Below are 12366 nucleotides of genomic sequence, written 5' to 3'. Positions count from 1 at the left end.
GTAATTCAGATAATAATATTTATAATTTATATTATAATATTATTTAATAAATAGGTTATAATAGTGAAAAAAACGAATCCTAATTTATCTAATTTATTGATTAAAATAATAAATAATTTTATAAGAACGAGATAATTTAAGAATATTGTAATGCTTAAAATAATTGTTAAAGTTTATAAAATAATAAGGATAAGGATTATAATATAAAAGAAAAATTATAATTGTAATATTAATAGTAAAAGCAATATTTATTTAAATTTTTAGATAATGAAAACGGAGAATTGTGTAATAGTTATCCAAATTTGATTGTTGTACCAAAAAGACTAAAAGATGAAGAAATAACTTCAATAAAATAATTTCGATCTAGATAAAGAATTCCAGTATTATCTTACGGATTTAAAAATACTAAAAAGAATAATTAAATAACTACTCTATGGAGATGTGCTTAATGCTTAAGTGGAATATTGTCTAGAAATTTACAAGATGAATAATTATTTAAATACATAGGTTAAACATCTAAACAAAGTAAAAGAATCATAATAATTTATAAAAATATAAGGATTTTTTTTTTTTTAAAAAAAAAAAAAAAACTAGATATAAATGTACATATATATGATGCAAGACCTTAAATAAATGCACTTGTAAATAGAGTATAAGGGAAAGGTTACGAAAATACAGATTATTATGATAATTGCTAATTAATATTTTTAGGAATTCATAATATACATAAAATGAGATATTCATATATAGAAATGTAAAAAGCAACTAGAGAAATAGATTAGAAACAGTATCTAATCAATATACAATTAACAAGTTGGTTAGAGCATATATAAGGAATTTTTAGTGGAATTAATAGAATAGTTAATTCATTAATTTAAGGGATAAATGTAGTTGTTCATTGTTCAGATGGATGGGATAGAACAGCTTAATTAGTAAGCTTAAGTTAAATTTTAATAGATCCGTATTATAGAACAATCAAAGGTTTTTAGAGTTTAGTAGATAAAGAATGGATTTGTTTCGGACATCAATTTTTTCATAGATTAGGGCATGGATAGAAAAATATTGAAGGAGAGTTTTCTCCTATTTTTATTTAATTTCTTGATTGTGTACATTAAATTATTTTATAATTTCCACTTTCTTTTGAATTTAATTAGATTTTTTTAGTTGATATTGCTTTTCATTTGTATAGTTGTAAGTTTGGAAATTTTCTTTGTAATAATTATCAATAAATGAAATATAATTAAGTTTTTGAAGAAACTGATTCTTTATGGGTATTTTTAAATAATTAAAAAGAAAAATATTTAAATCCTTTTTATTTAAATGGAGTAATTGATGATATTCTTATTGTTGATATTTCTATTAATAATTTTAAAGTTTGGGAATAGTATTTTTTTTGTTATCATAAAGAGCTTTTAGACAAATATAATATTTTTCAGGATAAATGCAAATTTAATTAGTAAATTTTTAATTTATTTATATTTATATTTAATAAAAGAGATAATATTTATGAATTGCATACTTAATAAATTTAATAAAATTAAAGACTAAGTAAAGAAATTATGTAGAAAAATAAATAACTGGAAGATTTTGAAAGAATGAAGAAATAAAATAAAGAATTAATTGAAATTGTTAAAATTTACGAAAATATATTGGATTAATAAAATCTTAATTTTAATGACATTTAAAAATATAAATCTGAATTGGAAAAATTTGCAAATAAGATAAAATAAAATTAACTTTAAGAAGAATATGAAATTATAGAAAAAAAATAATGATTTTTATTTTTTTTGCAAAGAAAAATATAAATAATTTATTTATTTCTTAAATATAAAAAAATTAAAATTTCATATAATTATACTAATATTTTACTTAAATAATTAATCGAAAAAATCATCAATATCATTTTTAATAATATCCATTATTTTTTGCGAAGAGCTCTTTATTTCAACAGAAATAACAGCATTTTACTAACTTATTTTCTTATTATTAATCCCATTCAATAAAATTGCCAAAATAGCACCATCCCATGTAAAACTGAGCATTCCAATATTCACATTTTGATCGTTATGATCTTCGTTTTACAAAAGAACGTTTTTTTTTAAGAAAAAAAAGCTTCAGAAGCTGTTTAGAAATCCATTCCTTCTATAACAAAAGCTGAAAATTATGATTAATTTAATATTTTGATAAGTCTATTTAATTTTACATATAAATAAGCTTTAGTTTAATAAAGACTAGGCAAACTCGAATAAATAGAAAGGAATAAATTCTTACTAAGAATATTAATATAATTTGGGATAAGAAAATGAATCAAAGGTACTTTATAAGGTATTGTTTTAAAAATTATATCATTCAGAAGTTAAATTTCAAAAGTAATAAATAAAGATTCTACTTAATTAACATTTAGACAAAAACTTAAATTTTTAACATTAATTGGATTTAATTCTTCAATGAGAATTTCAGAAGGATTCGCTGAGGAATTAATGGGAAAAAGAGATAATGAGTTTGAATGAATTATTTTGATTTTTAAATTATCTAATTTAAATTGAGTAGAATTAAATATTCTTAAATTTATTGAAAGTAGATTTTTGTAAGGAAATATAGAGTGAGAAGTCATTATTTATATAAAATCGTTTATCCCAGTTATTAATATAGGATTTGTGAATAAATTTAAATTGGCGTTTGATAATTCCATTTATTTTTCATCTTCTGAATTTTTTTAAGAGGTTTAGCAAAGATTGTTAAAAGAAATATATTTCATCGGGTTTTCACTTTCTGGGAAATCAGAAACGAAAAAAAAAAAGGAAGACCTTTTAGAAATTTATTAATGGAATGTATTAAAGGATAGAAATAATAAGTCTTTAGGATCAAAAGTTATAAATTTTTACTTCTTTTCGAATTCTGTGTTTGTGTTTTCTAAAAAATCTCTAGAAATTTTTAGATTCGAGTCTATTTTTAAACTTAGTTATTCCTCTTCTTCTTCTAAAATGTATTTTTGGAGTAAATTTGTGTGTTCAATTATTGCATTTATTATAGGCTGGAAAATTAGCTGTTTTTATTTAGAAACAAGAAGTTAGTCAAGTTATTAACGAAAATTTAAAAGATAGTTCATTATTATTTCTTTTAAAAGAGGGAATTTTAATTGGAAAAAAAAAAAAATTTTAAAAATATACTCGAAACAAGTCAAAAAGCGATTTATTTCTTAAAAAGAGGCTTTTTCAAAAAAGATGGAAGAACTACATTTTTAATTTAAAAAATTTTGGAAATCTTAAATAATTAAATTATAATTGATTTGTTCTAAATTATTATTTAGTAATAAGCTTGAATATTTCTTACAAATCAAATAAAGAAGTTTTATTTTCGGAAAGAAATTGATTTCACTTAAATTAATTCTTTTAATTAATTCATTTAGCCTAATAACTAAAAATGAAACGTTTAAAGACTCAAAGCTTTCTTCTAATAAAACTAAATATAAATCAATTGAAAGGTTAATTGTTTTATTATAAGTATCATTTGGGGATTGTTTTATTTAATATTTCCAATTTATAATTCTATAAGATATATCAAGTATTTCCAAAAAAACTTATTATTAAGCTTATTAATGGATTTTTTAAGGATTTTCTAATCTAAAATATAAGGCTGAAACAATTAAAGAAATCAAAAGCTCTTCTTTAATTTATTATTAGTCGATTTTTTGATTATTTTCGTCATCACTTTAGAGTTTCTAATAAAACCATTTTTAATTAAAAAGTGAAAAAATGCAACTTTGTTTATTTTACTAAAGTAAAAAAACTGAGGCTGAAATTAAATTATAAAAACATATTTTCATTAAAAAAAAACGTGAGTATTAATTTGATAAAGAACCAGCAGAAGAAACTATTTCTAGTATTTTCATTGAAATTGCTATTTTATGTGTATTTTATGTTTTTAATGCAAGTAACGACATATTTATTAATATTATATTATATTCTTTTTTATATGAACTTTTATTTATCACCTTTACGAAGTTACTGAATATTTCCCATATTAAATTACATCTTTTATGATATGAAAGGAATAATTTTTCGCCTAAGAATAATAAACGGAAAAAACTAGTGTAAGAATTAATTAATACATCTTATTCAAAAGTACTTTTTAATAAATCTTCTAGAAGATTTTTTTCCAAAAGCTATGTATAAATAGAATTTAAGGATATATTTTGTTCATATTTGTTTTTTATAATTAAATCTTCCTCTGTTATATTAAAATAACTATTAGTGTATGTATAATGAGAGTATGTTTTGGAAAATGAGACGATTATTTCAATTAAAAAAACTGGAAGTTTTATTAAATGCGATCGAAGGCGAATTTCGTAGCCTATTACTTTATTTATTAAACTTTCTATTCTTTGCATTAAATAATTAGTAACTCGTATTATTAATGGTCTTAAAATTTCTTATACTTGTCCGTTTCCATCAAAATAAAAATCAATTGAATTAAAATCAGTGCAATTCATAAAATATTAATTAAACAAACTTATGAAAACCTTTTTTTTATTAAAAATAAAATAATGATTTTATTTTACTATTTATATATAAAAATACTTCAATTGAGTTTCTTGTTATATCACGGTTTACTTCAAATATTTATTCGGCAATAGCTATATATATTTAATGTATTTATTCTATACAATTATCTTCTGATGAAAAGTTTTTTATATAAGCTTTTATTAAAAAACTGTGCAATATTGCGATTCTTTCGAAATGAAATTCGCTATTTTTTAATATTTCGAAAAATTATTTTTCATTATTTTTTAATATTTCTAAAGCTTATTAATGGCCCATCATATACATCAGTTTCATAGTATTTAATTATATTTCGTTATCTTTACTTATTAAATCTTATGATATTGAGGAAAATATTTATTATAAATCTATGTTTGGGAGACTTTTTAATAAAGAATAACATAATAATTTTGTCAAACGATTTGGGGCTGATATATAATATTCAATTATTTTTTCAGTATTTTTTTGTATATCAACGCCTTGGCATAATGATTATAATTCGAATTTTACTTATTATATAAATTTTTTGAATTCTGATTCATTAAATTGATTAGTTTCCATATTTTCTATATTATATATATTTATATAATTTATTATTTTAAATAATTTTATTTTTTATTAAATATAAATCTCTAATATTTTTTATTTTTTTTAAGAATAAAAGTAAAGAATTCAATAAAATAAAAAATTATTTTTGAATTACATAATTTTTTTTATATATATTTATTATTTTTTTAATAAAAACATTAGCATTTAAATTTAAAATTTTATAATAAAAAATAAACTAAAAATTTAATATTTAACAATATAATAGTTAAAGTTAGATTTTAATAAAATGCAAAAAATAAATCAGAAAATTGACAAATTAGTTAATCTAGTATATATATATAGATATACAAACAATCAAAATATTATTGAAAAATATCAACTTAAAAAATAACTATATGATGCAATTAATTAATTTATTTAAAATAAAAATAATGAAGATAAATATTTAACAGAATATTATGGTATTTTTTTATTTTTTTTTCTAAATTTACTTTTCTTATGAACATAAATATAAAAGATATAAAATAAGATACAAATAAATAACATAATATTCTTTTTGATGATTTATCAACTCAAATAAACACTTTTTCAGAAAGAAGAAATGATAAAAAATTCTAATTTGATTCATTAATAGACAGATAAAAAAATGTACTTTTTATTTAATTATTTGCTTATAATTTTATTAAAATAGGAAAATTATATAACTACAGAAATAAGAAACTTAAATAATATAATATAAACTTTATAGGAAGAAAAAGAGGAGTATTTACAAAGAATTTTAGATTTAGAATAAAGTTAAATAAATTTAAAATCAGAATAAATAACTTTTGATGAATAAAAAAAATTTCTAGCTGAATATATAAAAACGTTTAAAAGATAATTTGTAGAAGTTTAGCTTAAATCTAAAAATGCATAAGATATAATAAAAAGCGATCTATTTAATGAATTCTATGACATTTTAACAACTTCATATTATGGGTAAGGATAAAAAGAATAAATAGAATAAGTATTAGAATTAAAGGAAAGAAATACAAGATTTTTTAGGGATGAAAAAAATAAAATTATTTATTTAAAATTAAGATCAAATTCAGAAAAAGGTAAATAATTTAAAAAGCAAATTTTTAAAAATACTTAAGTTTAATAATTAAATGAGAAAATATATGACTAATAATAATAAATTAATAACTTTGAAACATAAAAAAATTTAGAATTCACTATATTATAAAATTTTATCCATTAATTATAGAAAAACACTAAAAATAATAATAATTATATTCTCGAGAAAAATAATAATATTATTCTTTAAGAAATAATAAACAAATAAAAATAATAAAAAGATGAATATATAACTCATTTTACATTAAATAATTATTAACTATAATAATCTTTAGAATAAGTTACCAGTTTACCTTTATAAAAACCTTTTAATAATACAATAAGTAATTTAACTTTAATTAATGAATAAAGTGAATTCAAAAATAATAATATTAACGGAAATTAAGATCTTATATTTAATTAAGAAATAAATAATATAAGTTGCATAAATAAAATAGAGGATGATCCTTAATAAATGATAAATTTTTTGGATACTTTAGAAAATAAGCCAACTTCAAGATTTATGTATTATTCCAGTCATAAGAAAAAAAACGTAAACATAACTAAAAAATAATAATAGGCTTTTTAGAAAAAAGAAATGTCTTTCAATAATAATTTAGAAAATGAATAGGAAAATGATTATGAAGATGAGAAAAACAAAATTTAAAATTACATTAATGATAATTTTGATGAGGTTAATAATAGTTTAGAACTTATTGATATTGTTTAAATTAATAATAATATTCAAATGAATCATTAAAAAGAAAAAAAATAATATATCAAAAATAGGGATATGCCTAAACTTAATCTTTAAACACTAAAAGGATAAGACAATTTCTTAGAATTTAAAGAAAATGATTAAGGATATTAAAGCTTTTTTGATTAATAATAATATGATTTAAAGTTTTAAAAATTGTAAAAATAAATTCATTTTATTGAAAATTAAAATTAATACTTAAAATTATAAAATATGAGATTACTAAATCAGTATTAATTATTTTTTATAAATATATATATATATATATATTTATTCTTTTTATTTTTAAAAAAAATAAAAAATAAAAAAGAGTAAATTCTTTAAAGAATAGTTTATAAATATAAAATAATGATTTATAAAATACTTTTGAAAAAATAAAAGCAGCAAAGGAGAAATTGGAATCTTCGAAAAAAAACTTACGCGAAAAAGAAAAACTTTAGGAAGTTAATAATTGTAAATTATTCTATAACTTAAATAAATATAAAATGAAAAGATTAGTATATAAAAAGAAGTAATTTTTATTATAATTATCTAATAATATAACTTAATTTTTCATAGAAAGAAATTATAAATTAAATAAAATATTAAATTCAATTAAATCAAGAAGATTTTAATATTTTTGATTTTAGTTAATAATTAAAAGAAATTAATATTTAAGAATAAAATAATTAAATTATTATATAAAAACCTTAAATAAATTAAAATTGAAAATTAAATAAAAAAAGAAAAGAAAAATATAAAACTTCTAAATATAATTAGTATTATAATTACTTGTATTATTTGTATTTATATAATTAAAAAAAAAAACTTTGAATTTATTTTTATTATTTTATAAATAAAATAAATATTAAAAGATTTTTATAATAAATTAAATAATAAATAATTTATGATTTTTAATATTTTTTAATAAACAATTTTAATAAAAAATTAAAATTTAATGAGAGATTTTAAATTAATCATTTTATTTAATTTTCTTTTAATAAATTAAATTGTAATAAATTTAAAAATTTAGATTATAAATCTTTAATAATAAATTAAAACTATTTTTTTCAAGAATTAATTGAAATAAATTAATAATAAATAAAAAAAATATTATTAATTATCTTTGAAGTAATAATATTCTATTTTTCATAAAATTAATTTAAAAAAAATATTTAAAAAATTAAAAACAAAAAACTAGTCAAATATAATAATTTTAATATCTTTTTTTAAACATATTCATTATATAATTTTCTAAATTTAAAATACTAAATAATTTCATTTTTATCCAAGAGAATTATTTATTAATTTTATAAGAAATCACTTAAAGAATTAACATATATTTAATAAATGCAGAAGCAATTTAATAAATAAAAATATCAAAAAACAATACTATAAAATAAAAAGGTAGCCAATTATTATATTTAATATAAAATTTTTTTAAATACTAATACAAACATAGTAATAACAAATTATGATTATAGAAAAGAAAAAGAAATATATAAAATATTTCAATATGCTATAATTAATTTTATATATATCTTCTATTAAAATAATAAATAAATTGATAGCTAATAATAGAAATAGATTATCAATCATATTTTATTTAAAATTTAAATCATTAAATATAATAGAATTAACAGTAATAAGGATTACATATTTTACATATTATAAAGTTATTCTAAAGGTTCTGCTTAAAAATTAATTAAAGAAAGTAAATATTTAAATTAATTCATGTAAACTAATAAGTTAAAAACATCTACTTTTATACTAAAGGTTTTACTAAATACAAAATTCATTTAATTAATTTAAATTATAAATTTTGTTTTTCTTTTCAAAAATTATATTTTATTTTTTAATTTCATTAGGTAATACTTTTTATAGTTATAAGTTTTGTGATTAATCATTTTTTTCTTCTTCTTTTTAATCTTATTTTAAACAATCCTTTTATTTAGTTCCACAGTTTTAGTCTTTTTTTACATATTTATTTAAATAGCTTTCTATATTCTATAATTGATTTAAACTAACTTAATGTTTTTTTCTTTTAATCAAATCATTATTTTTAGGTTTAGTTATAGATATTTCTGCATCTTAAAGTTTAGACTAGTTATTTTGAGATTATATACCATTTTCTTAGCCATTATTTTCTAAATCACATTTATTATTTTAAGTTATATCTTGTATATTAATTTATTGTATCAATTAATCATCTAATTTTAATTAATTTTGAGATATTTACATATTAATACGTCTTTTATTTCTTTTTACTAATTTATTATATTACTTATTTACTTCTATTTATTATATTTTCATTTAAGACTATTCTAATTATTTCTATTATTGATTCTCTAATAAATTTTTTGAATATTCACCTTTTTGATATATACTTTTTATAGTTGTATTTTAAGATTAAATTTAAACAGGAGTTTCAAATTATTTATTACACTAACTAAATTATTTATTTATTTAAAATATAATCTAAAAATCTATGAAAAATTAAATTAATAAAAATATATACTATTAAAATAATATTTTTTTGTAAATATACTTTATTTTGAATTGGGAGTTTTTTAATGATATGGGTCTGTTTTCATAATTTATCCATTGTTTCTTAAAATATTAGCTAATTATTTATTTCTTTATTCGTCATTAATATCTTAATTAAAAATAATATCTTTAATTTAATTTCTTTTTATCGTGGTTTATTCCATTTAAATTTATTCTATTTTATCAATTTATTGTAAATATATAACTTGCATCATATAAATTATAGTAGTAATAACTAAAGTCCACAAGGAAGCATAAAGATACCAATTTTTCAAATGAATTGGTTTTTTAAATATTTAATTTATATCATTAACAAGAGTTTATTTGCCTTGGGTTTTACATTAGCATATCAATTATTAAATTTGATTTTAGTCATTAGTATAATATAAAAGTAAGCAATCTTAAGTAATCCATTAGTCTTAAATATTTTATATACAAACGTAATCACTTTCATTATCTATTGCTTAAGGTAAATTGTAAATATTGAATAAAGGAATTTTAATATTTATTTATTATTAATTAGAAACATAAGTTATTTCCTTTTCATTTATGATAAAAGGATGATTGTTTGGGTAAGGAAAATTTTTATCATATTTAATAACAGAAGAAGGATATTCTAAATAATTTACTTAGTATGTTAGAGTTTCTTAATTCTAGTCTATATTTATACCATCTTTGTATGCATCTGAAATTAGTATCAAATAATTTTCTTTTAAAATTTTAAATGTTGTAGTTTGAGAAGTTATTATATTTAAAACTTTTATAGGATTTTAGTTTTAAATCATATTCATATTCAAAGTTTATGATATCTTTTTCAATATTTATGTATATTATATATCTATTTCTGAGTTTTATTAATGATTAAATGAATTTCTATCAACTTATTGAATATTTTAAATTATTTATGCTTATAATATAAGAACTTGTGTTGATTAAAAATAATTCATATATTATTTTGTGTCAGAAACTTGTTAATCAATTATTATTTATTAAACAAAATTAATAAATTATTAGATTTGATTAAATCCTAATGTTGATACGATTTAATTGAGAAAGTTATTAAATATTTAATTTAATGTTATTTATGTCTATAAAAAATATTTAAAAGAGTCATGCTTATTATAAAAAAATATTTACAAATTCTGTATCTCGTTTAAAATATTGATATATAATTATATAAAGTAAGTATTTTTTTGCAATTATAGGATATTTTTATGATTAATAATATCTTAAATAATCATATTATACTAAATTACTTTATTTTCATTTTATAAGTTTTATTTAGTTTAAACAAGCCAACTATTTACAAACGTATAATATGAAGAACTATCTTAATCATATTAGCTTACTGTAATTTATTAAGTTATATTTCTTATTCCTCCTTTTGAATCTTATATTACACCCATAATTAAAGAAACACCAAAAGGAAGAACAGTTTTAATATTGTTGTTTGGCGAGAAATCTGATAATAAATTTCTATTAATATGTTATTAAGCATTCAATATTTCATTATCATATTATTCTTAATTTTTATAAAAATAGAAAGAATAAGATAGAGGTTAATCAGCATCATTACATTCATTTATTTAAAGAGTTATTTTGTCTTAAAGATTTCTAACTTTATAATCTGTAGTTTAATCAAAAATACACTATTAAGGAGGTATGTTAGCATATAAAGTATAAGATATTAATGTAGGTACTATATAATTTATGTTTCTAATTGAAAATTTTAATTCAAATTCATTTTACTTTTAATCTAAAAAGTCAAAGAATAATTCCCAAACTTAAAATATAAATTAATTATAACCTAATGTTATTATATTCTTTTGTTAATTCTGATAAAAAATAACTCCTGTAATTATTAAGTTATCAACGTTTGTAACCTCTTGACAATCAAATTAAGTAAATATTTCTTAATTTAAATTGATTCTATTTTAAGAGTTATTTATAGAAATATAAGATTAAACAAAAGGAACTTCATAATCAATTATTGATATTATAATTTAGTCAAAAACAGTTATTCCATCTTTTGTTCCTGAAAGTATAAATTAATATTATTAAAAAGGTTATAATATTTTTTATTATATGGTAATTTATAAATTTTATGTCACATCAGAAATAATTAAATTATTTTATGAATCTCTACAATCATCACCAGTACTTAAACTAATACATTACCATTTTAAATTTATTCCATAATTACTTTCCTTTAATGTATTTTTTTCATTAGAGGATAAATTAGGATCATCTACTTTTCCTTCGAGATTAAAACTTTAAAAAAAATATTATTATCTATTTCCTCCTAAAACATAAACCAAAGGAGGAGCAAGAACTTATATTGGGAACACTATTTATTCAGTAATAGTAGGATCAGATTTTAAAGAAACAGTAATTTATATATTATATGTTGTTTTTACTTTCATAATAAAAGGTTAAATTTAAAATTAAAATTATGTTTCTTAAAGTATTTATGTGGAATCAATGCTTAATTATTCAGTTAAATTGTCATTCTATTTGATTTATACTTGATAAGCATCTGTTTATTGATAAGATGTTTCTCCATCATCTTCACATTAAAAAAGATTGAAATAAACATTTATATTTACTAAATTACTTCTTTATATTTAATTTGGATTTGTTTTTACTCTTATATATATTGATGTATCTGGCAAAGTTTAAATTATTATATTGGCAGTACCTATTTGGTTAAAATATGAAATTACATCTACTTAGAACTAGTATTATCCTTGTTTTTTCAATTATAAAGGTTATAATTATAAAAATAATTAGTTATTTTATTATTAGATTTAAGTATTTATTTAAGCTATTTCATCCGCCGTATATACATTAGAAGAAATGAGTGACCAAGTAATTTATTTTAATTATTTATTACCATGA

The 12366-nt window shown here is 17.5% G+C and overlaps 2 protein-coding genes across 2 annotated transcripts, besides 3 other annotated features; one reads left to right on the top strand and one right to left on the bottom strand. All coding sequences in view use genetic code 6, as the record gives it.

Annotated features, from left to right (window-relative positions):
• Nucleotides 1-210: 210 nt before the first annotated feature.
• IMG5_147370 (myotubularin-related protein 2, putative) lies at nucleotides 211-1775 on the top strand (the record flags this gene model as incomplete). Its single annotated transcript, XM_004031044.1, has 2 exons — nucleotides 211-525; nucleotides 595-1775. Coding segments are annotated over 2 exons (1496 nt in total), but the record flags the coding sequence as incomplete, so codon positions are not given.
• A 275-nt stretch (nucleotides 1776-2050) lies between these two features.
• Nucleotides 2051-5102, bottom strand: IMG5_147360 (hypothetical protein; the record flags this gene model as incomplete). The annotated part of the gene is made up of 3 exons (XM_004031043.1): nucleotides 2051-2768; nucleotides 2886-4404; nucleotides 4523-5102. 3 exons carry the CDS (start codon nucleotides 5100-5102, stop codon nucleotides 2051-2053), a joined length of 2817 nt encoding a protein of 938 aa, XP_004031091.1.
• Nucleotides 5103-5121: 19 nt separating this feature from the next.
• Nucleotides 5122-5160: a microsatellite.
• A 37-nt stretch (nucleotides 5161-5197) lies between these two features.
• Nucleotides 5198-5231: a microsatellite.
• A 3945-nt stretch (nucleotides 5232-9176) lies between these two features.
• Nucleotides 9177-9230: a microsatellite.
• Between the last annotated feature and the right edge of the window lie 3136 nt (nucleotides 9231-12366).

This window comes from Ichthyophthirius multifiliis, assembly GCF_000220395.1.
Source record: "Ichthyophthirius multifiliis unplaced genomic scaffold scaff_1120509251138, whole genome shotgun sequence".
Taxonomy (NCBI): Eukaryota; Ciliophora; class Oligohymenophorea; order Hymenostomatida; genus Ichthyophthirius; species Ichthyophthirius multifiliis.
Note: the sequence above shows the minus strand (reverse complement) of the source record. Positions and strands in the feature narration are given on the sequence as shown.